This window comes from Pollachius pollachius, assembly GCF_949987615.1.
Source record: "Pollachius pollachius genome assembly, chromosome: 9".
Classification (NCBI taxonomy): domain Eukaryota; kingdom Metazoa; phylum Chordata; class Actinopteri; order Gadiformes; family Gadidae; genus Pollachius; species Pollachius pollachius.
The window spans coordinates 9,775,408-9,803,282 of record NC_136942.1 but is presented as its reverse complement, the minus strand read 5'-3'; the positions used below and the strand labels follow the sequence as shown (position 1 = coordinate 9,803,282).

Below are 27,875 nucleotides of genomic sequence, written 5' to 3'. Positions count from 1 at the left end.
CAGCCAATAAAGTTGTTTATATATTTTTTAAATAAAGTTCATAGAACATCTTTGCGCGTTTGGGCCGAAAACACAGTTTAACGCAGCCTTAAACCAAACTTGCTCATCTGGCCCAAATCACATCAACATCACTCTAAAACAGTGCTTTTAATTAACTGCTGTTGAATCGACTGATTGGATCGAAGGTTTTGGTGTGAGTAAAAAGTCAAGCAAAGCTGATGTACAGGAGAAGCAATTCAATGAACAGCACAAGTTACATGTCATGGCTGAACTTCCAATTCTCAGAGTAAAACGTTGCTTGTTGTGATGGCTTATATGAACTGAAACGTTTTCAACTACAGTTTTGGAAATGAACAGTCTCCATGGCTCCATGTACAGCACCAAGTACCACGTGTATATACAATATATATGTCCTATTTATATTCCTGCCGTGTGCATTTAATGAGCACAGAAATGGTGTGCGAGTGTCTGTTTCAAAACAGCACTTCATTTAAACATTCCCTTTAAAAGAATAACCAAATGCATAGGCCGAACATACTTTCTGAATACCAGTTATCTTCCCAGTTCAGTTTTAGTGTTACATTATCGTCAGTGCCACCCTAACGTCCTCTTCATCTCTTGACTTGTGCGTCTTTCACCACTAGATGGCACTACGGTTCTGTACATTGAAAGGACACGCTACAGGGTTTGGGCGAAGTGGTAATGATGTACATCCAAATTTGACCTGTGTTCATCCAGTCCTCAGTGTAGCCCTATTCTTACCCCTGCATAGGCCTGCCCTAAATCGACAACACAAAATATCATAATCTACGCCGCGATATGTCCTGAAGAGTAGCATGGAGGCTGTTGTATACAATTCTGAAGGTATGATATAAATAAACAAGCAGGACAAGGCGGACGCACTAAAGAAGAACCCGCCACGGTTATGAAACATGGGTCCACTTTCCGTCTCTTCGATCTGTTGCGACAGAGCTGCAGCAGGACCCAGGATATCCTGTTTGATGCCGCATTTATTTTAAGACTAGATGTGAACACTTTGTGCCTCTCGCTCTGTCGTTTGATTCAGCAGTTAGATGTGTTGAAATGTGTTAAGGGTCACCAAACGTTTCTTTGCAGATGAGGAGTGGTGAATTGCTGTTGTGATCTAGCTTGGTTAAACAACTCAAACATGACTTCAGTCGATACACTAGCTGCAGGCCCAGGAACTGAGCCTGCGAAGATACTCCGAAGCCCTCGAGTTAAGGCGTGCTGCTCGTTCTTCATGTTAAGACACTTTGTTGCTACCAAAATAAAAAAGAGAACAGATAATTGAGGGTATTGGCTGAATACTGATTTGGGCTGGCATAGGAGTTCCTGGTTCCAATGAAAACCACATTGGGTTGAACAAACTAACCAGCAGGGACAAGCCAATGTTGCGCGTGCATCTGTGTCTGTATTCATGAGGCATTGGGTAACAAAGAGACAACAGTTTTAAATACAATTTAAAGTTCAAGTGAAAGAATGTACAAAGAGTCAAACTGCCCTTAGGAGACGATGGAACAACCAAACAACGATGTTCGAACCAAGTGAAAAAAAACACGTTATTCAACACAAAATGAATAAAAAGAAAAATACTGACCGTACTTGAGCCCTTATCTGTTCCCGAATTAACAATGTTCTTTGAACAATAACCGACCGCTCTGTAAAGCTTGATGCTTCAGAGAACAAACCCAACATTCACGTCCGCTCCGAGAGCCGACTCAGAAGGTCACTGATTTGGGAAGCTGCTGTCCCTCCGCGTGCATCCTGTTAAGTCTGGGCTGGACCGGACCCCGAGCCCGAGCACCACGGGCCCCTGGGCCGGGGGCCGCGCGTGCCCCGTGTAGAGCAGGGGCGCCGGGAACACCGAGTGGCCCCTGGGGCCTCTGGATGTCGTCGTCGTCGAGGCGGCGGCGTCCCGCTGGGCGTCCGACAGTCTGTGGCAGCTGAGCTGGTGCGGGGGGGAGGGGCGGTCGGCGAAGCAGGGGGGCGGGGGCGGGAACACGGCGTGCTCCACCCAGCTGTCCTGTCCGTCGTACGCCGGCTCCTGGGGCAGAAAGGGGAGGGCGCAGGGGGAGGGCGGGAGCAGGCTCGACCACGGCGACGACGACGACGGAGGAGAGGGGGGGCAGATGGAGGCCGGAGGGGGCCGGAGGGGGTACGTCGCGGGGTCGTAGGGGCGGCTCCCGTCTGGACCGGGCTGTGGGGGCCGGCCGTGCGACGACGCAAGCCCCTCCTCCTCCGGCGTGGAGCTCAGGGCGTGGCCCTGTGGGGGCGTGGCCCCCAGGAGCCTCTCCGGGCCGCGCTCCTCGTCCTCGCCGTCCGTCAGGTTGTCGTACTGGGAGGCATTGGAGGGCCGGCGGGCCCCCGGAGGGGCCGGCACGCACAGGGACACCGGGAACATGGTGGGCCTGGACGACGGCGGTGGCGGCGCCAGTCGGGACAAGGATGAGGGTGGGAACGCCGGGGAGAAGAGGGGGAGCGGGGCCCGCGGGGGGGCCGGCTCCCCCTCCCGCCCCAGGTTCAGGGTGGAGGGCGGCGTGGGCCGGCGCGACGGCACCAGGAACGCCGGAGGGGGAGGGGCCGCTGCCGGGGGAGGGGCATCCACGGGGGTCTGGGGGCGGAGCTCCTCGTAGCACAACGGGGGAGGGGGAAGCTCCGGGAGTTCCTCCTCAAGCAAGTCGAGGGCCCCAGGAGGAAAAGGAGGAGCCTGGTACGAAGGGGGAGGCGGCCAGTCCCCCGGCTCCTCCTGCTCAGCGCCGGGGGGGCCTCCGGGCCGGCCGTCCTTCCTTCTATTTCTCGCCTTCACGTCGCACGCCGCCGGCCCCTCCGGCCCCGGTCTAGCCGCGCCGGTCTTGGCTGGGATGGGAGGGGATCCGGAGGACCCCGGGGCCTGCCGAGGGACAGGGACCGGCTTGTGAACGACGACCAGGTCTGGGGGGGGCAGGATTGTGGGGAAGGGCCCAGGAGGGGGGCCGTTGGACTCTGGAGGGCTCCCAGGAGGAGGCTTCTGGTCGTGGTTAACGGTGCTGGGGGGCTCGGTGTGGTGGTGGGGCTCCTGGGTGGAGGGGTCCGGCTGAAGGGGCAGCAGGAGCACCGGTCTCTCCAGGCCAAGGGGCTTCTTGGGCCGCTCTTCTGATTTGGCTGAAAAAGGGGATCAATTGAGAGGAGGGGTTGATTAGAAGGAAACGACAGGAAACACAGGAAGGAAACGGCAGGAAGGAATCTACAGGAAGGAAACTACAGGAAGGAAACGACAGGAAGCACAAGACGGAAACGACAGGAAGCACAAGAAGCAAATGGCAGGAAGGAATCTTCAGGAAGGAAACTACAGGAAGGAAACTACAGGAAGCACAAGAAGGAAACTACAGGAAGCACAAGGTCCAAAATCGGTCCAAAAAGGCACTGGGTTCGATGGCCAACGTACTAAGGTAAACCTGCAAGCTGTCCCCAAACCCTGCCTGCTCCTTAAAGACACGTACCTAAATGCTCTGCTTATGACCATTCATCAGACAAACTCTCATTCACCGCTGAATTGAATGAAGTACCTGATGCCTAAAGAAAATGTTTTCCTCTTTAGGCCGAGCATGGTTAATGGACTACATTTATGTAGCACTTTTCCATCCAGTGGCCACTCAAAACACTTTACAACACTGCCTCACATTCACCCATACACACCAACGGCGGTGTCAACCACGCAAGGCGACAGCCAGCTCATCGGGAGCAGTAAGGGCGAGGCGTCTTGCTCAGGGACACCTCGACACTTGGAGGAGCCGGGGATCGAACTAGCGACCTTCCGGTTACCAGCCAACCTGCTCTACCACATGCCACCCTCTGCTTTCTCTCGGGGCGAAAGTCAAGTGATTTCTATCGAATGGTTCTCTCCGGCCCGAGTCAGACGGTACCGGGTCAGGGGTCAGGGGTCAGGGACCGACCTGGAGGCGGGAGGTCCAGCTTCTTGCTGCGGAGCTCCCCCATGAAGGCGTGCAGCTGCTCCATCACCATGTCGTCAGGCAGATAGAAGGACACGCCCAGATCCTTCTGGAGGAACACGTGGAGGTCCTCCAGCTGCATCTTCAGCAGCCGCTCTGATTGGACACAACAGGGAACACACAGCCAATCAGAGACGAGATGGGAGGAGCAAAGGCATCAACAAGGAAACGACCGCCGGGGGTGTGAGAAACATGTGTCCTAGAGTCAATGAACGCCGAAAGATGTTGTTACACCTCTAACGGTTATAATATGTGTAATTCAGGTTTTTTTCTGAGAACAATCAACCAACGGAGACGCGGCCTGTGATGCGTGCAGCCAATGGGAAGCGAGCGTGCTCATCCTCTATATTTCTGCACGGCAACCGGCCGTTTGCATTATGTAAGCCTTCCGCTAAGGAGTCGGCCGACCGAGAGGCATCGCACCGAGGTTGGGGTGAGGGAGGGGGGGCAGACCGGGAGATGTGATGTCATCAGTCTGGTTCAGTCTGGTGGAACGAGCAGCCTGGCTCTCTACGCTCCACAGAATCCCTCCCTGTCCCCAGGACACGACTGTGTGCCTGTGTGGAGTGTGTGTGGATGACGGCTGGTTGAAGCAGCCTCACCTGGCCCGAGGCAGGGTGATTGGACTCTGGGGCCGGGTGAGGCTGCACATCTGCGGTGTATTCCCTCATCAGGGCACACAAGTTAAACCAGCCATCACCCCCCCCCCCCCTACACACACACACACACACACACACACACCTGAAGACCCTCCTCCTTAGCGAACATCTCATCAGCCTGCTTGTATCCTTATGCTGATGTGGGATTGTCTAACATTGGTAGCGTATACCACACTTTGCTGAGCTGTACTATATTTGTGGAACGTGAGGCATATAGAAAATTCATTTAGATTTAGAAAGCACTTTGATTTGCGCTACCACCAATCCAAAATATCCCTTCATTTTAACACAAGGTTTGTGCAGCACTAGACTTTATTTTGTCTCCAAATGTTTGACCGCATGCGTTGATTCTTCTCAGCCTTCGGATAAAGGCGTCCGCGGCCGGCTGACTGAAGGTGGAGTAGACGTGGTGGTGGTGTAATAGGGGGGCCCTACTCACTGTTGTGCAGCTTGAGGGCGGTGTAGGCGAAGGCACTGAGGACCTTCTCCCCCTCCAGCATGTAGACGTCCCACAGCCGCAGGGTGAGCGTGAACGGGGTCTGGGTGAGCAGAGAGTCAGTCCCATCAAACCCGATTGTCTTTGTGCGAGAACCGGACCACTGCATACAGTCTCGCATCTGGCCAGTCGTTTACCAGCTACCACAAAAGACTCAAGACTCACTTGTCCAGACTTCACCTAGAATCTGCATAGCCTCCCCCCATTACCCCCTCACTACCCTCTTACTGTATATTTTACGTCCATGCACTTAAAAATAGTACTTATCCTTGCTATCTTTGTTGTATGAGGGGAATGGGCTAACCTAGCAATTCTTGATGTGTGGCACTTCTCTGAACATCCATACTGTACCGAGTGATATATATATACATACTGTACAGCGATATATATTGTCGGTAAATCAACAGAAACTCACCCTGTCGATGAAGCACTGGAGGAACCACTTGGTGGTGTAGATCCCAGTCATCATCTGCTCCTTGTCCTGTGGTTGGAGGAGACGGCTCAGTCAGGGGTATCAGACATAACATAAGACCGTAATGCTCCGTCAACCCCAGCAGAATGTGCAGGACGGTAATGTACTAATAAAATCATTGGTTTCATCATCATCATCATCATCATCATCATCATCATCATCATCATCATGACGGTGATAACCAGGTGTTTCTTCCGCCTGGGCCGCATCATCATCACATCATTATCGTCAGCATCATCACCGTTATGAACACTATGATGGCTGCTCTGCAGTTGTTTCCTCAGCCTGGGCAGCCTCATCATGACATCATCGTCATGACCTCATCATCGTTATTAAAGCTATGACGTTGCTCCCATCATGACCTCATCATTGGAATATAAGGTAGAAAGGGGCTCACCAGGTGTGTCTTCAGCTTGGGCAGCATCTTGGACAGGATGACGTCGTGGTGGCTCTGGAAGCGCTGCAGTTTGGGGAACCCGGGGATGAAGAACCCTGCGGAGGAGGAGATTCAGTTTGAACAGCCCTTAGGTTCACAGGTAGGAGTCCTAGCACGCGTTTCTCACATGCAAGGAATACAATGGAGTACACATTTTCCAGTGCCACATGGACACTCTGAGCAAACCAGTACTCGCCGATCAGTGGAGGGAGGGAGAGAGGGCGAGACAGAGAGAAAGAGGGTGAGAGAGAGAGAGGGCGAGAGAGATAGGGTGAGAGAGGGAGAAATGCGACACATGCTGCATTAGGTAGACTTAGCCTGCTACAGGCTACATGCTACATGCAGCAGGCTACATCGTGCTACATGCTAGGCGCGGTAGGTTTACCGTGCATGGCGTGCTTGGTGTTGGTGAGCAGCTCAGAGAGGGCCCAGAAGGCCTCCTCCTCGTTGAGGAACATGAGGAGGATGGCGGCCACCTGGCTCATCCCCTGGCAGTAGCTCACCTCCTGGGGGAGGAACCGCCGCCGCAGACAGGTTAGCATGGAGCAACCACACACAATTATTCATGAGGGGCCAACACATCCATGTCTGATGGGCTCTGAAATCAGGAGGGTGGCAGTACCATCAGTACCCCTACTGAACTTACTGTCCTGATATTTATCTCCCCAATGTTATTATTCATCCAACAGGTCTAAATAACGCCCTTATTGAGTGGAATTTGGGTTACTGCATTTTTTATAATTTTCCCACTTATTATGAGCCCGTCTTGTAGCTAATATCTGTTTCGATAAGCAGTTGTTTATTATGCTACTGGGCAGAGCTCACAAACAGCCCTACATGGCAGCAGAGGGATAGTATTAACAGGGTTACAGGGAGGCTAAGCTAAACATTCTTCACATTCTTTCCCTTACAGTGTAAACGATAAACACTCTCCTCCTCCATCCCTCCAGCTGACCCAGTTACCCACGAAGCCCGGGAGAGCAGCAGAGCTGGTCGGAGTACAACCGCACACAGACGCCTCCTCCTTCCCCCACCCCACAGGAACACGGGCATCACACGCACACACAGGCTCTCAAACACACACACACACACACACACACACACACACACACACACACACACAGGCTCACACACACCCACAGAAGCTCACTCAAACACCCACAGGCACAAGCTCCCTGACAGGCACACACACACAAACACAGGCTCACACACACACACACACACACACACACACACACACACACACACACACACAGGCTCACACACACAGGCTCACACACACACACACAGGCTCACACACACACACACAGGCTCACACACACACACACACACACACACACACACACACACACACACACGCACACCTCTGATGGGATCGGACTACTTAAGGGACGGGAGATCTAATGACAGTAATTTAACTCCATCAATTCTATTCCATCTATTCCGTTTAGACAATTCTCGCACGATTATCAAACACTCACGGCGAGACACAATGTTAATAGTAAAGACTGTTTACAGCCAATTCTTTTGCCATTATCATCAATAATAATTGACTGTTTAGGAACCGGAACCATGCTAGTATTTATGTAGCATTTGAAAATTAAATGAGCGTCAAACCAGATGACATTACAGCATCAGATCATGTGCATGCTACACATTAAGGCCCTGATGGTCAGCAGGGGACTTGGAGGGCCGCGGAGGTGGTGGATGATGTCATGGCTCCTCCAGCCCCGTCCTCCACCCCCACCCCTCCGCCCGGAGCGACCTCTCGAGGTCATGTGACCGCCGGGCCGTCTAGGGGGGCCATAGGGGCCCTACGGCTGCACCCAGCGTGGAACGGGACACCCCATACCGGCGTTCACCAGTCAGTTCACTTTGTTCGACATCCTGTTTGATGTTTCGCCTGATGTTCACAACCAATCACACGGCAGAATTCACAGCCGACAAAACCACGTTCCTCAGTCATTCTGCAAACTGATTGAACATACTGTACTGTAGTACTACAGCCACTAAAGGCATAGTCATGTAGGGTAGCCTATTGTTCTATAGTACAGTAGGTAGTACAGTGGTACCTACTAGTACCTGTAGTACTACAGTACCTTTAATACCTGTAGGGTAGCCTATATGAAACCACAAGCTGATCAGAGGGCTACTACAGAGCGGTAGGGCGTGGGGACATTAGTGAGTACTCTAGTACTAAAATACTGTATAGTTCTACAGTAATGTAGTACTATAGTACATGTAGTACTACGGTAGTGTAGGATGTCCTAGATGAAACAACCCGCTGATCAGAGGGCTACTACAGAGCGGTAGGGCGTGGGGACATCAGCGGCCTGGGCTTCAGTCTATGTGTGATCAGTGGGGGCCGTGTCACGGCATGGAGCGTTACAACGGGGCTGGAAGCTCCGGGATCCAGCCCTCCTCTGTGTCTGATGCTCCCGCCACTACCCCTCGTCTCTGTGCCTGGCCCCCACGCCCCTGTGTGCCTGGGCTCCACCACGCATAAATAAAACATCTGACCCGGGCGGCAGGGCGGGACCGAAGGGACCGGAGGGCTCAGTGTCCTGCTCCTCAATCCATTATTCAGCCCAGGAGGAACCAATACTGATGACAATTATGTATCACACACGCACACAAGGGAGACACACACACACACACCTTCATACCCACTCACCGTGTTGTAGACAGAGTAGGCTGCAAGGACATAAAACAGGGCCTGCTGCCTGCAGAGAAAATTAAGAAAGAAGAGTCAACATTATTTCAAACTTTCTATAAACCGGAATCAAACTATTTCCGACCACTGCCGTTTCAAACATTAAACCACCACACCAGGGGATATGAACTGGTCCTTATATCAATGGCCTCCCAGCCAGTTGAAACACATTCTCCCACTATAGTGTCAACTTTTACACAATGGGATTATGCACAATGGCCACCAGTTCACATCCTGTGTACTCTGAACAAATGCTGGCTTTCACAACATTGTTCCTTTCCTCCGATTGGTCTGCCCACTCGGACCGTTTAGCCCATCACAGAAGAGCTTTCTCCTGTATTGATCAGTCAGGGTGTATGGCTGTAGGGCTTACCATAGTAAGCCATATCCTCACACACCATCACTCCTCAAAGAGAGAAGCCTGGTGCAGCAGCAAAGTCCCATGTTAACCTGGTATGTTGAAAAGCTGTGTGTGTATGTGTGTGAGAGTGCATAGAAATGCATATTTGCATGCACTGACAGGCATCCAGCAAATGAACATACCAGACAATCAGGGTTGGTAGTGTCGGTTTCAGTTAGCGTTAAGCATCTGAACTCCCCAGGGGCTGGGGTGTGTGTCCCCAGAATGTTTTGATGTAGTGCGAGTTTGTGTGTGTGTGTGTGTGTGTGTCCCCAAAGTGTTTTGCTGTAGTGTTTGTGTGTCCCCAGAGCATTTTGCTGTTGTGTGTCTGTATGTCTATGTGTATGTGTGTTTGTGTCCAGCTGTAGAGTGTGTGTGTCCCTAAAGTGTTTTGCTGTAGAGTGTGTGTGTGTGTGTGTGTGTGTGTGTGTGTGTGTGTGTGTGTGTGTGTGTGTGTGTGTGTGTGTGTGTGTGTGTTTTGTCAAAAGTGTTCCGCTGTAGAGTGATTGTGTTTGTGTCCAGAGTGTTTAGCTGTAGAGTGATTGGCCACCATACAGATGCTGATCACAGCCCATCCACCCTCTGGGCTAGCCCACAGATGCGCTGCAGAGGCAGACAGAGGCAGGAAGCTGGCCTTAAATAGGTCTCCGTTTCAGGGACGGGGAGCAGGAAGGAGCAGCTTTACGTGTGTTTATATTCATGAGATTCACACCTGGAGAACCAATTATGGTCCCGGGCAAAACAGAACTCCATCGCTCACTTAGAGAGCCGTGGAATTGGATTTGTGGCCAAAGGGGCTGCAACGAGTGATTATTTAAGTCCCATTTTCAATGATGAGGTTCTTCACAGGTTATCAAATCAGCTTGTTTTGCCCGACGTGCAGCGAATCAAATCTACCGTATTACTTTTATCATAATCTGAAACCAATGAGACCAAATATCGTGTATGCTGTAAGCTGCAAATGATTGGCCTATTTGTACTTGATGCATAACTAAAACAATGTTCATTTCATCAACATAGCGAGTGCAGCGCTAGCGCAAATAAACATGCCTTTGTAAAAGCTTTGGTTAGAAGCTGTACCATTAATTTTCTTTAAGAATTATTGTGCTTTAAAAGAGGAAGGTAATTATTTGTTGTCAGTGTTGCTGTGGCCAGTGACACTGTGTTGCTGTGCTGTGCTGAACTTCTTAAAAGTTCTGTGTGTGAAGGCTGTTTCCGGGGAGGCTGCTGCTGCTTGCTGAACAGGAAGTTGACTAAACCTTTGAAAAGCAACAACTCCCGTTTCAATGGTATCTGTGGGCGTGTGCAGTGTGTCAATGTGTGTTTCTGTTCATTGGCCTCGTCACCCAGCTCTGACTCCTCTCTTGCTATAAATTTGTAGTGAGCTCACTTACACACACACACACACACACACACACACACACACACACACACACACACACACACACACACACACACACACACACACACACACACACACACACACACACACTTTTGGTGGTCAATTTTCATGAGAATGACATTTTGTTGAGGCAGAGACCAGGGGCGAGGCTAGCCCATTTTTAGGGGTTTTTAGGGGTGCTGAGCCCAAGGGGCTCAGCACCCCTAAAACTTGGGAGTAAGAAATGTTATTCTAAAAATTATATTTGTTCGTCTTTGAAATTGTTAAATAATGTCCAAAACATACTTACATACTTCTGGAAAGGGCTCCAAAAAAAGAAAAAAATCTTTTGAGTTAGTTGAACCAATGTTAAAATTATGAAGTTATTTTTCAATAGAAATATTTTTTGTTTTTGTGTGAAAAAAGGGTGGGTGGTGTGGCAGTGGGGCTCATTGAGTGCTCAGCACCTCTAAAGCTCTGACCCTAGAATCGCCCCTGGCAGAGACAACTGACCAGTCATCGACTCATGACAAGTTCACCACAATGCTCCCACCCTCCCTCCCTCCACCTCTCCCCCTTCCTCCCCAACAGCCACCTCCACGTACGCAGCCTTCAGACCAGACAGGTGTTTCCTCTACGTTTTATCCTTCCTCTAAAACAGTTATCCACTTCCAATGAAACCCACTGGGAGGGAAAATGCACCTCACAGAGACATGGCATGTCTCTCTATTTTAAATAGGAACTGTCACACTCTGCCATTTCCTAATAGTGTTCTGCTCGTTAAATAAACCGTAGTCAACAGGCTTGGGAACACCCTCAGTGAGATGGACCAGTGGCGTCCACAGACTAGTGGGCCGGTCCCCCTTTTAAGTCCCTAATGGCCAGGCACGGGGCAGCCGAGCCTAGGTAGGGGTAGCGGGGTTCGGTGGTACGGCATTGGCTCTTACATGACCCCGAAGCGCTCCCGGAACATGATGTGGTTCCGGAAGGTTCTGTTGACGTCCAGGTCGATCTGCTTGATCTCCGTGGAGAAGCTTCGTGCCTGCCACTTCATTTTCTGGAAACGAAGGGGTAGGGAGAAAACAATTTTAAAAAGTCTACTTTATGTGTATTTTTTTCTGAATTTCATATCCAATCCAAAGCAATAGTATTTACCGTAGTTTGACTTTAACTCCATTACGTTTTTCAGATAAAGGGTTTTTCAATTTCAGGATTATCAGTAAATAGATGGGAAACGGACTGCATTTATGTAGCGCTTTACAATAATGCCTTATATTTACTCATTCATGCACACATTCACACACCAACGGTGGAGTCAACCACGCAGGGCGGTGGTAACCAGCAGGGCCTGTGGCTGGTGCGTACCTCATACTTCCCGGGGTTGGCCTGCTTGACGCGGTCCAGGTCCAACAGCAGAGCCCAGGCCCGGCTCCTGAGCTTCAGAGGGATGCCCTTGTAGACACGCTTCGCCATCTGACCCCAACACAAGCAGCTCCATCAGACACATGCTCAAAACAGATGTAAGTGTGCAACACACGCACGCACATCATATACATGACAAAATAGATAGACTGGAGGGGAATGGGGAACAGAAATAAAGAAATAGACATCGAGTGCGTTTTCGGTGGCATTGATTTTTCATTGAGTTCACACGTCTCTGTTATAATGCCGAAGTGTAGGTGGTTCTAATCCTAGCTATCTTTGTAATATGCGGGGAATGGGTTAACCTAGTGATTGTAAGAGCTTGGCACACACAACCTTACTGTACCGACAGCAATATATTGTCGTTTCTCTTTCTTCTGACAAATGTTCTTATTGTACGTCGCTTTGGTTAAAAGAGTCTGCTAAATGCCCTGAATGTCAAATGTAAATGGATGTACTGCATGCATTTGGCCTGAATGGAACATGTAAAACTAGACCGTTGTAGCCGGCGTAAAGGATTTCCTTTATCTGTATATTAATTCTCAGGTTCTGTGTCTCGAAATGCATATCGTTTATTATTATCATAGACGGAACGGACCAAGCATAGCCCGTAGTGTCTAAAACAGAGGGTTTGTTTTGCAGCCTGTGGGAGTAAGTCTGCGTGTTCTCGTCGGGGTTCATTCATCACACACACCTTATCGCTGTGTCTGTACTTGTCCCACTTCTTCCCCATCTTAACCCACTTCTCTGCACGCTCCCCTTCCAGTTGGTTTTGCTAGAAATGAGATAGGGATTCAAAAGTTATTCTTGCTTGCTCTTCAAATAAACAGATGGTAACTGAGGTGAGGTACAGATAGAGAGAAAGAAATTAAATTAGCGTGGGTACCTTCTCCTCCATGGCACTGGGTCTGGGCAGTTCCTCCTCACTGGGAAGGAGGGCAGAAGAACCACATTTAAAGCATTAGAATTGGATCCAGGTTTGATTCATATGAAATACTACGTTATCTTTAATGTATCGCCCACTGAACGTAATAAAATCAATCTGAATGAATACATGATGTACTATCGCTTCAGGGCTGTTTATGAATTCATTTTATTCATCCTTCTATATCCAGGTGGAAATACATTTAGATAAACCATCTATTGTGCCCATGGATGGTCAGGTCAAGAGGGCAGTAGAGTAGCACAAAACAAACACAAACGATCACAACAAGGGATGCAACTCAACACATGGCTGAACCCGACCAGCAACAGCATCCACAATATGTTGTAAATTGTAATTCATTATTTTCTTTCACTATGCCCACTTTTTTATTTGTCCTTTGTTTTGACTTTGTTTGTTTTTGTTTTCTGATAGGTTTCCCTGTTTTCTGCCCTGTATTATGGTAAATCCCAATAAAGGTTATAAAAACAAAATAACATGTTGATGGCCATGCAAAAAGAAAACCATCTGGAACGTTGACAGCTGCCACTCTGTGTCTGCTCAGAGTCTCCTTGGAGTCTTACTGCTAGAGCTCTGGTCAGAATCTGCTCAGAGTCTTACTGCTAGAGCTCTGGTCAGAATCTGCTCAGAGTCTTAGTGCTGGAGCTCAGGTCAGACTCTGCTCAGAGTCTTAGTGCTGGAGCTCGGGTCAGACTCTGCTGTGAGTCTTGGTGCTGGAGCTCAGGTAAGACTCTGCTCAGAGTCTTAGTGCTGGAGCTCAGGTCAGACTCTGCTGTGAGTCTAAGTGCTGGAGCTCAGGTCAGACTCTGCTGTGAGTCTTGGTGCTGGAGCTCAGGTCAGACTCTGCTGTGAGTCTTGGTGCTGGAGCTCAGGTCAGACTCTGCTGTGAGTCTTGGTGCAGGAGCTCAGGTTAGACTTACTGCATGAAGCCAAAGCGGTCTGTGACTTTGTAGACCTTGTAGTTTGCATCCTCCCAGGGGTCCACGCCCTCCTGCCTGCCCTGAATACACAATAACAAACATCCTATTTATATGTTTCACTATAAAAAAAAAAAGAAGGAAATATTGGTGATTGGGGAAGGCTTTGCTGCCGCTAGGACCAGATAATTGTACTGCCGTGTACTTGTATACAACATTGTGAAAAGGCATCCATCTCCTCAAAAGGGACTTTACCCCACAAATCAATTCAACACATCTTTGGAGGCGTGTTTTTCTGCGACAACAGATAGCATATTCTAACCCTGGGTGATGATGTGTCCTTCCAGGCACAAACCTTGTCATATTTGGTGATGATCTCAGCACGTTCCTCTGCTATCAGCGTCTCAATGTCCTTCTTCATGTCAGACGCTGGTGGAAAAGGAATGACACGGATCAATCACACCATCAGATCAAGACAAAGTATAGTGATGACTTCACATTCACCCAGTCATGCACACATTCACACACCGACGGCGGTGTCAGCCATGCGATGCGACAGCCAGCTCGTCAAGAGCAGTTAGGGTGAGGCGTTTCGCTCAGGGACACCTCGACACTCAGCCAGGAGAAGTTGGGGATCGAACTAGTATCCTCCTGGATACCAACCAACCCGCTCCAAATCCTGAGCCACATGCCGCTCTCAAAAGTTACACTATTAATTATCAAGCAAAAGAAAAAGGAAAACCAACAGACTCACAATACTATAAAAAGCTACATTCAACCCTCATCAAGACTGGCCAAACCTCCTACTATGTCAATCTTTATGGTATGACTCAATGGCAGATAAAAGCTAGATAGGCTTTGGAATAATTCTGTGCTTGCAGATGTCATCAGTTCCACGAAATGAAGGTAGATAGGTCGATGGCAGCCACAAGATTGTTTAGTATGAGTTTGTAAAATGTTTGTTTACTTACAAACTGTCCTTCACATCCTCAGACAGGCAAGCGAGAGTGAAATTACACGTAAGAGCCAAACTAACACAACCCACTCTTGGTTATAAACTGTACACCAGGTTTTCAGCGTGAAGGGAGTGTGTAGATACAAACATACTTCAAGTCAAAGTGCTGATGTGCACAGTTCACACTTGGGACACGCACTTAATCAGTCAATCAGATGTGGATACGTGTGTACATGAGTCTCTCAGCAACTGTTTACACACGCAACTGCTTCGTGTGTGTGTGCCGCCTAGCATGACATCATAACCAGAAAAAAATCCCACAGGAAAAGGCAGTCATCGGCGACCCTGCCCCCGCCCCCTCCTTCCTCTTCAGAAGGCCCCACAACACACCCACACCCCTCCAGTCCTCCGTCAACCACAGAGAACATGCTCACTCAACCTACTGCCACAGAAGAAGTTTCAGAGCAGAGAGCTTGCCATGCCCCATTGCCCAACCCCTCCCCCCCCCCCCACCCCCTCCTTCCTATTTGTCAGATAAGCATCTCAAACCATAGACATCCTATACATAGACGCAGCATTGGCTGCTGGGACGCGAGAAATGCGGCCGCCATCTTGAGGTGGGGATGGGGAGCCAGGGGGCAGCATAAAGTCCGAGGGGAGATTGGAACAGAGGATGTATTTCTGCTTGGGGAACACAGTTTGGCATCGACAACCTCCATTCTGACTTGTTATCATTGGTTGTGTCTGTGTTTCATAAGATAAGGCTGCACCGCATTGCCAAACTCGCCTCTCCTGAACTTCAGACCTCTTTCAGGGTTTTAATCCCACACAGATATTGATATTTTTTTACATTCACATTGCCTTGCATTGCCATGCCCTGACTGCTTTTTATTGTATGTTGAATTTCCCTCCTAATTCATGATAATCAGGCCTAATGCGATAGATTTATTTTCCATGATAATTCTTTTGTATTTTATTCTCTTATTTTTGAAACACTGTAAATGGTCAGTCTGCATTTACCTTGGCTGCTTTTTATTGTATTTTGAATTTCACTCGTTCTGGTCTGATCATTTTCCTGTATCAATTCCCACCTGCAAACTCCAGTACATCCTTCCATCCATCCACAAATAAACATTCCATCAGGAGATTTGTATCATGACACATTCTCATTTAAGGTCAAGTATAAGACAATACTTTCTTAACAGTATAGTTGTAACCATGATATAAATGGAGTCATTCAAGTAAAAATATTCTAATACTAACATTGTTGGGTAAGACAGAATTTGGTTTTATCTGAATCCAGTAAAACAGATTGGTGGTTTTAGCTGATGGTTAGCTGAGGTGTTTATATATGTTGTTTAAGTATTTGGCAAACACTTTATTCCAAAGCGACATACATAAAAAATACATATAAAACAATCACTGTAAACATTATAATAATTTAAGGAAGAATGAGGTTAATAAAAATGAATACAAAATATCAATACAAAGTGTCAAGACAGAATAAACTCTGCTGCTGCAGCGACAGTCAGAGATACAGTCTATAAGGTAAGATATAAAGATATCTAATGTATTCATACATTGTTTATGTAGGATATATATAGCCTAATCATATATTGTTTCTTCAATTTAGAAATAGCTGACCATTTTTTTCCCCCTTCTCGGGATTATGTTCCCAGTTTTGATCTCGGACGTCTGGTCACTTATAGCATATAAGAATATTCTATTACTGTTAAGCCAACTACGAATAATAAAAACAGGCCAAACCATGTGTCCTTTATCATAGCTACAGGTCTGACAAAAAAACGCGTGAAAATCAGTGGTATTCAGTGAGGTATGATTAATTAAGTGCGCTGACAGTCGCTGACATTGCTCCTGCCAAACGGATTACACAGTGGAGCGAATCACCACTCCAAGATGGCGCCAGCGCCAGTATGCGGTAGCGTTCGATGCTCCGTCTATGATATAAGATGTCGATGTCTCAAAACACTCTGCTCAAGCGGCAGCAATGACCGCCTGTTTGAGAAGCTCTGGACGTGATGTGAAGTGATTAACGTGTAGGTCAACTTATGGCCTATACTGTGGTAGGATGCAAAAAGACCAGTCTACCGTTCCTCATCAACGAAAACGGGCAAATTGGGATTTCCTTCTCCCAAACAAAGCAAATAGTTTTCTTTGCTCACTTAGGATCTCAGCGGCTAGTGCGTCTGCAAATTACATATTTTAAGAAGGTATTATTGTACCAAATATGGATAGTTTCCACTGCTTGTCGCCAAAGATCTCAGGCAATGTCGTCACCCATAACTTGAAACCTAAGGCTTCTTAACGGTTTTCAAACCAATGATGCTAGACTCTAGCCTATGGTCTGATATGATAAATATCAATGTCAATAAGTATGCTATGTCTGGCCCTCAACCAATAGACTAGTGGCATGCCCACTACTGAGGTGTGAAATTACAGCATAACTGTAATGTATCTAGTGGTTAGGGTGTTTGACTGTCAGCTGAAAGGTTCTGGGTTCCAAGCCCAGTGTCCACAGTCCCCCTGAGAAAGAAGCCCTAACACGCGCACACGCACACACACACACACACACACACACACACACACACACACACACACACACACACACACACACACGTCTACGGTCTTTGTTATAACACACCCCAATCATGATCCCAAACATAGTACGGGAGAAAGTTCTGACCTGTTAAAGATTCATGTCTTACAGTTGGAGGTAATTAGGCCAATGGTCTCCTAGACTGGGTCCTCTGTGAGTGAGTGAATGCCCCACTGATGTAGCAGTACTATGGGGAGGGGGGCTGACCTCACATAGAACCACAACAAAGGGTGCTTTTATTAACATTTGTCCACACGTGTGGCCGTCCATGCCCCAAATGCACCGCCCAGGCATTGCTGCCATTCCTGACCAACAGGTGTGTGGCAATACCAGCCTGGAATGGTCTGTCCTGACCTGGTAGTAACCGCAAACCGACACACTTTCAGAGGTTCAGCTGTTTATTTCAAGCCTTTTATCTGCATGAGAAAGTGTAACAATGATATATAAAATAAAAAACCCAAGTACATACAGGGTATGACGATACAAACTGCACTGTAAACTTCAATATTTGCCCGGTGAAGATAACCAAGCATTGGGGAGAAACGCACACGGCCCTTCTTTAACAAAGTAAAGTCGTCATCATCATTTTCAGGGTGCAGTTGTGTCTGGTCACTCCAAAGAGCAGCTGGAGAGTCTCCTCTCTGACAGGTGGTCTCTGAGACCGACTGGGAACAAGCGTGTCCACTTGGCTGCTTTCCTCTGCCCTTTGACTCCTCTAAACTTCCCCTTTCTCTGTTGTTTTCTGCTCACACTATTTTGGTTAACAGTCGGCCGCCTCAGCAGAATGATCTGAATGCCTACGTCTTTCACCGCGGCGCTGCGTTTCCTGTGGCGTACACATGATGTGGTTTATTTGGGGTTTTCAGAAGAAATGGCCTTCAAGGATGGGAAAATTTGAATAAAGGAAACAATCTAGAAAAAGCATGTCAGTAATCTTTTTAGAATCTAGGTCAGATAGAGATTTATGGGATCATTCATCTAAATTCTAGATGATTGATTGATAAGTCTTTCTAGAATCTTTCATCTAGTTTCTAGCTGAATGATTGTATACATCTTTCTAGAATCTAGATAGGATCAAGGATTTATAGAATCATTAATCTAGATTTTAGACAAATGATTATATTAATCTTTCGAGAATCTAGCTAGATCAAGATTGATAGAATCATTCATCCATATTCTAGACGCTAGATGAATGATTCTATAAATCTTTCTAGTATCCAGCTGGGATCAAGATTTATAGAATTATTAATCTAGAATCTAGATAAATTCACTCAACCCCAGACTCAGACCCGTCGCCGGTCTCGGAGGGATCTGTCCAGACAAGCGGGCCCGACTTCATCGATTTTCTTTGTATGAGTGAGACACTTTGCCTCATTTAGCTTCGGGATTAGAGGCTGAGAGCCATTTTTAATCACTGGGCTGCGCGCTGAGGCTGAAAAGGTCAACACGGCCTCGCTCTGAAGAACCCAGTCCACCGCTTCCTGTCTTGAGGTGAACCGAGTGGCACCAGTAAAGGTAGAACGGATAACCAGTTCGTTTTTCACATGTCTGCAAAGTCCTATCACAAGCCTATTATTCAGAGCCACCTAGCTACTGATCCTACAGCAGAAGCTGATGAACATAATATTAGACATAATGATCAGCAATGTTTTAGTACAGCAAAACAAGTTGTTTTGTGTGGAGCTTGTATGTTCTCCCAGTGTTCACCCCAGTTTCCTCCGGGTGCTGCAGTTTCCTCCCACACCAAAATACATCCGTGTTAGGTAAATACTCCTGCCATTGCCCTTGACCTAGGCAGTAGCCCTCGAGTTGGTCCCCAGGCACTGCACTGTGGCTGCCCACTGCTCCCAGTGCTGCTAGTGATAGTTAAAGGCTCCCAGTGATGCTAGTGATGGTTAGATGCCGAGAATTTTGTGCATCTTGTACTTGTGCAATGACAAATAAAAGAAACTCCTTATGATCATGGTAGCGAGCTGCGACCAGGGGAGCTCATTTGGACTCCTCGGTCTGCCAGGTCAAACTATGGGTAGCCCATCCTGAGCGGGAAGCTCGGTTGGTCTCAGGAGCTCCCCACTTCCTCCCAAACAATGAGTCAGAGCGCTGGTGTCAAAGGCTGAGCGGCCTCAGACTAAGCATGTTCAGTGAGGAAGGAAAAACACAGCGGTCGGCTCATGAACACAGCGCTCTTTACAACTGTCTCATGGTAAATGGACTGCGTTTGCACAGCGCTTTTCTAACCAGTTGCCACTCAAAGCACTTTATGATATTGCCTAACATTCACCCAGTCATGCACACATTCACACCCCGACGGCAGAGTCAGCCATGCAGGGCGACAGCCAGCTCGTTGGGAGCAGTCAGGGTGGGGGGTATTGCTCAGGGACACCTCGAGACTCGGCTCGTAGAAGCCGGGGATCGAACTTCAACCTTCCGGTTACCAGCCAACCCCCCTCCTCCTGAGCCACATGGCGCCCATTGTACGCGAGTCAGCAGCAGAACCAGTCCCCTGCCTTCACGGAGGTTCCCCTGTCATGTCTATTCAGGGAGGCCTTGGATGGCTGGTTTAATGTGTTTAATGTGGGGTCCACACAGACAGCGAGGCACGTGGTTAAAGCTGCAAAAACAGGGTGGAGGAGGAGGAGGAAGACAACTGTATTACCGTCCCGGACCGAGTGGGCAGAGGCACACGTCTCCTCAAATACATCCCGCCTTAGAGAACAAGGCGAGTGGAAACTGGTCGGTGTCCAACGCTGTAAAAGCGCTGATGCAGACGACGACTCGGGCTGAGCCATACAAAGAAGGACGAGCACATGGCGCTGTGTTGTGGTTACGAAACATAGAGGTTGGGATTAGAAGCCGCTTCCAAGAAGTCAGTAAAAATGTATTCATTTTAACTGTGATTAATGTAATATCCACAGATAGGAATGGTGACGTTATTCTTTGATTTTAAAGTTGTGTTGTAAAATTCAAACCTAGTCATATGTAGGAGTGCACTAACAAACATTCACGCCTCTGGAGGAGAGAGGAGGAGCAAAGAGTCACATCTGTATCCCTGTGCACAAAAACATGTTTTGACATCCCTCCCTATATCAAGATTTTCCAAATGCCATCCATTAAGCAGACGAAGCCATCCCTTTAGTAGAGATGTGAGTGAAGTACGACAATTTGAAGCAGCTTTGATTCATAGCTTCTCTCAGTTCAGCTGCTTGCAGGATGCAACACATCATTTCCTATTCTCAAACCAACCTGAACCAAGAATGAAAAGTACAACCATGGCTGCAGGCAACACATTAACGACCTTCAATTAAGAACTATTATCCAGTAATTGTATTAAAAAAAGACACATCTGATTCTGTAGCTATGCCTTTGTAGTTCACTGTAATGCGTGAAGAATATCAGACTTTTGACTTTCCCTTGTGCCCTGTTTTCCACTTCTTCAGACTTTAGTTAATCCTAATCCAAGAAGCAGGTTTAAACGCGGGATTAGAGTAGATTGATAATGAAAGTGGTCAGGAAGAGGCAACAGATAAACTGAAGGTTATGGTATGATTTTGGCTTTACATGCATTTTAAGGATGAAATGGTTACCCATGGCCACGCATTTAAAACACAAATATAAAACATTTCTTTCTTCCACCAACAATCAGCTGATTGAAGATCATGTTTCAGCTTCAACCTTAATATAGAAATACTGCGAAGAATATGCTTACTGCAAACCAGCTCCATAGGCTGAAACGAAGTGTGAAAACACCCATTGGTCTCCCTAACACATCGGCATGTGAAGTGTGATGATCAGCTCTGCAGCTCTGCAGTCTGCATCCACCACATTACATCCCAAGACATACATCACATTCTTATGCATCTTAATCTGATCTGAATTCCTTTGAATGGAGTCTCTAGAATGATTGGATATCTTTAGAGGTTTGACTGTTAAGAGCAAGGATGTAGGCTACTGAGGGGGAAAGACCATCCAATCAAAATCATGCAAATAATAGAAAAGGACGAAGATAGCAGCACGGCCCTTGGTTTAAATGTCTTGAAACAGTGGAAAAGTCAAATGGAACTACAAATATATGAGAAAGAGACAGAGGGCTACAGACAGAGATAAAGAGGACAGAAGAAGACAAATGTGAAGAATTCAAATAAAGCTGTCACACATGACCATGGAAGGTAGGTTGACTTCCGATATTGTGTAGGCAATAATCCGATATGAAAGCAGGTTAGGGCCGTCAAAACTAGATCTGGAGTTAATCACCACCGATCTTAAAAGGACCACAGATAACACAGTCACACGTATGTGGAGTGTAGAGCAGCTTCTGTCTACGACTCAGTTCCACATTCAGAACAGATACAAACCCTGCAGACCTCAGTTCAGTTCTACATCGGACCAAACTTTATTCCTATCCTCATGCACCGTCCTGTGAAGTGAAACAAAGCCATGGTCGGGGGAAACAAATCAAGGGGGCAGGAAATCCAGGAAGGCCGGTCGGAGATGTGCGACAGTCATCTCATTCTTTAAACAGAAAAGCACAGAACCAGGATGGGGCCGCATAGGAAGAGACGGGTTGCCCCACTGGTTAAGTACAGGCTGAAATGTAGACTGGAATTCACATTTCTATATATGGCCTTCAAAACAAACCAGCCATTTATTGATCTGGCATAGAGAATGCCGATCTATAATCTGGCCCTCGACATGTCGATCAGGCATCAGTAGGTCTACCAGGACACTGGGTTCTCAGCCAAGACGTTTGAAAGGTCAGAGGTCCTTTTAGATCATGACACCAGGGCCCAATCTCAGTGTCCGGACTCACAGACTTGGATGCGCGTTCTCGCAAAATTATTAAGGCTTTAGCGCTTTCCCAATGTCGAATTCCAAAGGGCGTGAGGGTTTGAGTCCACACTTACCGAGCCCTTTCCGTGAGTCTGCATCAGTGCAGACTTCACCTAAGGGAATTACCCACAGTTCAAAGCGTTGTGACGTTTACTGCGGAGACCATAGGGAAATCCAGAAATTAGGAAGGTAAACAACAAGACGACACCACTGTCAATGCGCGACCAGATGGGAATTTCTGCCTTTTTTTAGTGAGCCGGATCATTTGGATCAGCTCACCAACAAGAGCCTGCTCTTTTGGCTCCCAAACGGCTCTTCATATTGCTACTTATACCTTTTATAATTCAGCCAAATGTAGCCCGTTCTGAATTATGATTAGTATATGTAGGCCAATAATCACCTAAATTATTCAACACATCCTTTATACTGAAGTATTCAAGTAAAAAAAATATTTTCTAATATCAGTAAATTGCTGTAGCAGTTTGTTTTCATTGCATTTACAAAAAAAACAAAAAAACGTCAAAATGAGAATTCCCAAACCGGCAATTGTCAGCAACATCTTTGTCATTGAACGTTGTCAAGGTAACATGTGCTCTCGTGAAGTGCTGTCCCAATCCCATAAATACCTATTTGAGCCCATGTGGCCTCAGACACTCACTCACTTAGCATCTGAGATCAATTAAGTCTGTGAGTCCGGAGTCCTTAGTCCTCAGGGCTCACTTTGGGATTGGGCCCAGGAAGCAAGCAAGCGCAGCTGCCACAAACCATTATTTCATAGTCCATTAATGCAACTATTGATATCCAGATTAATTGATTAATTCCTTCTGCCAACAGAAGGAACCAGAGCCAAACGTGACGTCCTCAATCCAACAACAATAATGACCCGTCAGCTTTGACAGGGTTTATAAAGTGTTGTGAAGAAGTCTCATAAGTCAGATTTGTGTGCTGGTCCTGCCTTTCCTTGTATTCCTCTTATCTGTAGTGTAGTATGTTCACCTAGACGCTGCATAGCCTCCGCTCTTACCCCCACCCCTCCACACCCCTTTTACACACTAATTGTATGTTGTACGTCCTTGCACTTAAAAATAGTACTTAGCATTGTGTAGCGTCTAACCCAAGCTATCTTTGTTGTATAAGGGGAATGGGTTAACCTAGTGATTGTTAGTGCTTGGCACTTGGTTCTATGAGCATCCTTACTGTACCGACAGCGGTATATGTTGTTTCTCCTTCTGCTGACAAATGTACTTATTGTGAGTCGCTTGGCATAAAAGCGTCTGCTAAATGCCCTTAATGTAAAAGTCTGTGTTGAGTAGTGGGAAACAGCCACACGGGAGAGGAGCCACGCTAAAGCAGAACACATGGAAAACAGAGGGACTGAGAATAGCTCTGTCCCTAAGGGCTTCCATGCTCCCGTCCCTGCCTTATCATTTTCCAGCGCTGGCGACTGTGCCACTGTGTTCTGCGTCCCATCGACTCCTCTCCAACGACTTTAAAAATAGGAAATAACAAGATGGAGACTAGAAGAGGAGGTCATGTCTTCTGGGAGACCCCCTCCCACCGGCCCTCTTCCTCCCATCTGACCCAGCCTGAGAACCCAACATCCACGTTCCCACTGCCCGCCTCGCTACCTTTAAAGAAGGAAAAACATGTCTAAACATAACAAAGAGAACACAATGCTGCAGACACTGGCGACTGCAGCCACTCTGTGTGTGCGTGTACGTGTACGTGTGTGTGTGTGTGTGTGTGTGTGTGTGTGTGTGTGTGTGTGTGTGTGTGTGTGTGTGTGTGTGTGTGTGTGTGTGTGTGTGTGTGTGTGTGTGTGTGTGTGTGTGTGTGTGTGTGTGTGTCTCCCCAACCTTTTGGGACAGTGAGTGAAAGGGCATAGAATGTAGAATAAGGTATAATTTAGTTTAGGCAACTCGGGCAACGTTTGCGGCACCCGGATGCATTTTCCGCAGCGCGACGCGTCACCATTGACTTTGTATTGGACACGTAAAAGTGTGGCACAAAACGGAATGCGTTAGAGAAGAGGACAAAAACAGAAAGTTGAAGCTAGTGAGCTAGTCACATGCTTTGGTGGTTAGCCTGAAGGGAGGGGTGGGATTGTATCGGTTGGATACTTAAAAAAATGTACCTTACTCTGGCTGGGGTCTCAACATTTGCCTTTAATAAGCTTTAATATTGGGATAAAAAATAGGAAGCCCCCCCCCGCACTCCACTGTAGCCTGGGATCTTTCAAAAGAGAAGGGACAACAACCATGTTCTGTAACACTTCAAAGGTATTCTAGGGATTGTTGAAACAGTCGTTTGTCTGTCCAAAACCAACACGCTCAAATCCTGTTTGCTACAAAACACAGTGTGAAGACAAGATGGAGGGAGAGGGGGGTAAAATGATTCGCTGTGACTCATTCGACTTTGACACACTTGGCAATGTCATTCGGGGTAAGATCCACTAACAAGCCGCTAACATCCAGCCTAATGCAGAAAAACTAGAAACCACAAGCATGCTATTAGTCCATTACACCAGTGAGCTACGGCCTGCCACTACAGCTAATGGTAGAGTCGATGTGACCTCTGTTCCACTGTCAGATCGTGGGGAACAGACTGGGCTGATCCACAAGGAAGTTTAATGCCCGACTGGCCTTTTGCTAAGAAAACAAAACAAAACAAACAGATATCCCCACAATAGCTGCAGCAGTCCCACTGAGCTGCACTTCGGTTGGGACTTCAACCAAGGCACCCCAAGCCAAGCATCCAGAGTCCCGGTCACACATGTAGTAACAGCATAGGGGAATGTGACGCATAGGGGTGATTTGTGAATGGAAGCTTGTAGCAAAATGGAAATAACAAAAGGATGACTAAAATGGCAACGCCAGTGCGGTGTGAATGGAAGCATTCCGTTCGAAAAGAGGAAAGGCGTGTTTTCCATGTACACAGAAACTGCTACCTTTACCACAAAACATGATCCGCCAATTACGGTATGAGTGTGTGTGTGTGTGTGACAAAACAATAGCACATGTGCTCTTGTTCTGACTGCCTGCCCTTGGAGACATTATCAATTGATAATGATAACGGCGAGCTCTAAATCTTTCCATTAACAGTTTTACGATTCGGTTTGTTTTGGTTGGTACCTTTTTAAGTGAATGCTCTAAATATGTGTGATGGCTGCACAATAGGTCAAAGACTTTGCCGTCTTTCAGTTTGCATGGCCTCACTATCTGCTGCTTTGTGACACCCATCACAGGGAAGTCTTTCAGGCGGACAAAAGACCATTTATGCTTTTCAAAAAACATAATGCAACTATGCCTGGGCCAAACCGAGGAGGCATTTTGGTTGGCTATTTTTAAATCTTAACGCTGAGGTACATGTGCCTAATCAATCTTTACTCAAGGCAAGTCTTTCCAGACAAACGCCATATTCTGTACTTTTTGTGTGCATGAAGTTACAAAAAATCTTTTGCAGAAGTTGGGTGAAGACAAAGCTAACTTGTACAGGCCTTCGAAGCCTACTTCCTATGAATATTTTGGGAGGCGAAGTGAATACATTTTTGGCAGGATAAGTGTAAATGAAGTAAATGAAGAAGGAAATGCTAGACTACAGGTGTGAGAGGCCACAGGCTGACACATGAATGAACACACAGCTCTGTCCCACGTCTTTATCACTTCCTACATGAGCTTTTTTAGGAAGTGATAAAGCGATTACCAAAACGTAGAACTCATTCCTCAGACTAGAGATTCTAGCTAATTATAACGACGAGGGGCACACGTTTCTCCATGTTCATACATGCACTGTTTCAAATACCAAGCACCAGCTCCTCACAGCCTGGCTCTGTGGCCTCTGGCTGGGCTCCATATTTACAGATCCAAGCAAACACCTTCACAGTGTAGACGGCCACTGGTGGGTTTGAGTCATACTGGGTTATTGTTAACACACCATACTGGGTGATACCATGCTGCTGACCTACACTCCCCTTAAGAAGACCTTTACCCTGGTCCTATACGCTCCTTTAGAAGACCTTTACCATGCTCCCCTTTAGAAGACCTTTACTATGCTTCTTTGGCAAAAATAAGGTACATGTTTGACATAACCATATCAGATTCTGTATCAGAGAGCTTCTCCGATACTGATACCCCATTTCATTTCACTGGTACGAGATGGGGCGCATGCAGTTCTAATTTTAGCACCAGCTCTGGTTAAGCTGTAAGAGCATGCAACGACTACCTGGTAGTAGACTTTCTCCCATACAAAGTTTTTCCCTTCTCTTCGTGGGTCTAGCGGCGGGTTGACTGGCTACTTAAAGGATTGTCGAGGTGTCCCTGAGCAAGACACCTCAACTGCTCCCGACTAGCTGGCTGTCACCCTGTGTGGTTGACTCTGCCGTTGGTGTGTGAATGTGTGCATGAATGGTTGTAAGTCACTTTGGATAAAAGCGTCGGCAAAATCCCCTAAATGTAAATGTAAACGTATAATGTGTCCTGCTTAAACCCTTTGAGAGGGCCACTTGTATAGAGGGGCACACAAATACAATTGATTTTCATTATGGGGAAAAGCAAGCACAGCAGTAGAACAATGGACCACGACCAGAGGCTGATTAAAGCTGGATCCTGTCAGAAATCACTGTTTTCCCTCAGTCTGTGGAGCCAGACACAACCGGAGACCCCCCCGCCCCCCTCCCCCTGCAGGGATAACAAGAGAGCCAATGGAAGACGGCCAATTAGCACCAAGCAGGGAGACCAGCATGGCATGAAATTACTTGCTGACCAGTTGCTGGTGCTGGCCTACATTTGAATATCTGTACAGCGGATACAGTGTGTGTGTGTGTGTGTGTGTGTGTGTGTGTGTGTGTGTGTGTGTGTGTGTGGGGGGGGGGGGGGGGGGGGGGTGAGGGACCACTGGCTTTTTAATTTCTACTTACTCATCTGAATTAAATGCATATGCAAAACGTCCCATTTAGGAAACACACTCCCTGACACAGGCTACAAACACACTTATGAAAATAACCCCAGGAAATCAATAGCAGACTGCACGACACGGAAGGGCCCCTATCTCCATCGATCATGAAAGTACACCGTTTTCCCTCGTACATGGTTTTCTGAGAAACGTCCTGTCACAAGGTTGGCTCTTCAAAACACTGGGAATGTTCTTCATGTTTATCACAGCGACTATACAACTAGACACCGGTGCTGATCACTAAGAGAAAGTCCTTGGTTGAGTTACAGTGCGGCTTAAGTGAAGAACACAAACGAGGACGCGGCTGGGATAACAAACATACGCTCTGAACGGCATCACAGCGCTGACACGCTGCGGGTCTGCAGGCAGAGACAAGATATGTACGGTACCTTTCAGGGTCCACTTTTCCTCTGCGCTGTACGAGCAGAATCCAGATCCACTATCCTCTCATCATCTCTTCGACGGCTTCTCTAGTACTTGAAGACCGGACCACCTCGCGTCCCAAGCTTCCTCTCTCCTTCCGAGATGGGTCTGAGTGAGACGATCCCCGGACGGCAGCAGCTGTCTGCAGTACAGCGCGCCGCCGCGTAGTGACGCGCGCGGCACCACCGGATGCGTTTTATTCCGCAGCGCAAAGCGGCACCGTTGACTTTGTGTTGGATGCGTAAAAGTGTGGC

At 47.5% G+C, this 27,875-nt stretch overlaps 1 protein-coding gene across 1 annotated transcript; it reads right to left on the bottom strand.

The window, feature by feature from the left end:
- Positions 1 to 88: 88 nt before the first annotated feature.
- Positions 89 to 27,723, bottom strand: LOC307081065 (uncharacterized protein). The gene is given in 15 exon segments (XM_079744087.1): positions 89 to 1,789; positions 1,792 to 3,162; positions 3,954 to 4,106; positions 5,109 to 5,208; positions 5,581 to 5,646; positions 6,035 to 6,129; positions 6,459 to 6,579; positions 8,748 to 8,796; positions 11,515 to 11,624; positions 11,933 to 12,040; positions 12,684 to 12,764; positions 12,876 to 12,915; positions 13,853 to 13,932; positions 14,205 to 14,278; positions 27,588 to 27,723. Coding segments are annotated over 14 exon segments (2,490 nt in total). The 5' UTR covers positions 14,271 to 14,278; positions 27,588 to 27,723; the 3' UTR covers positions 89 to 1,739.
- Positions 27,724 to 27,875: the final 152 nt, after the last annotated feature.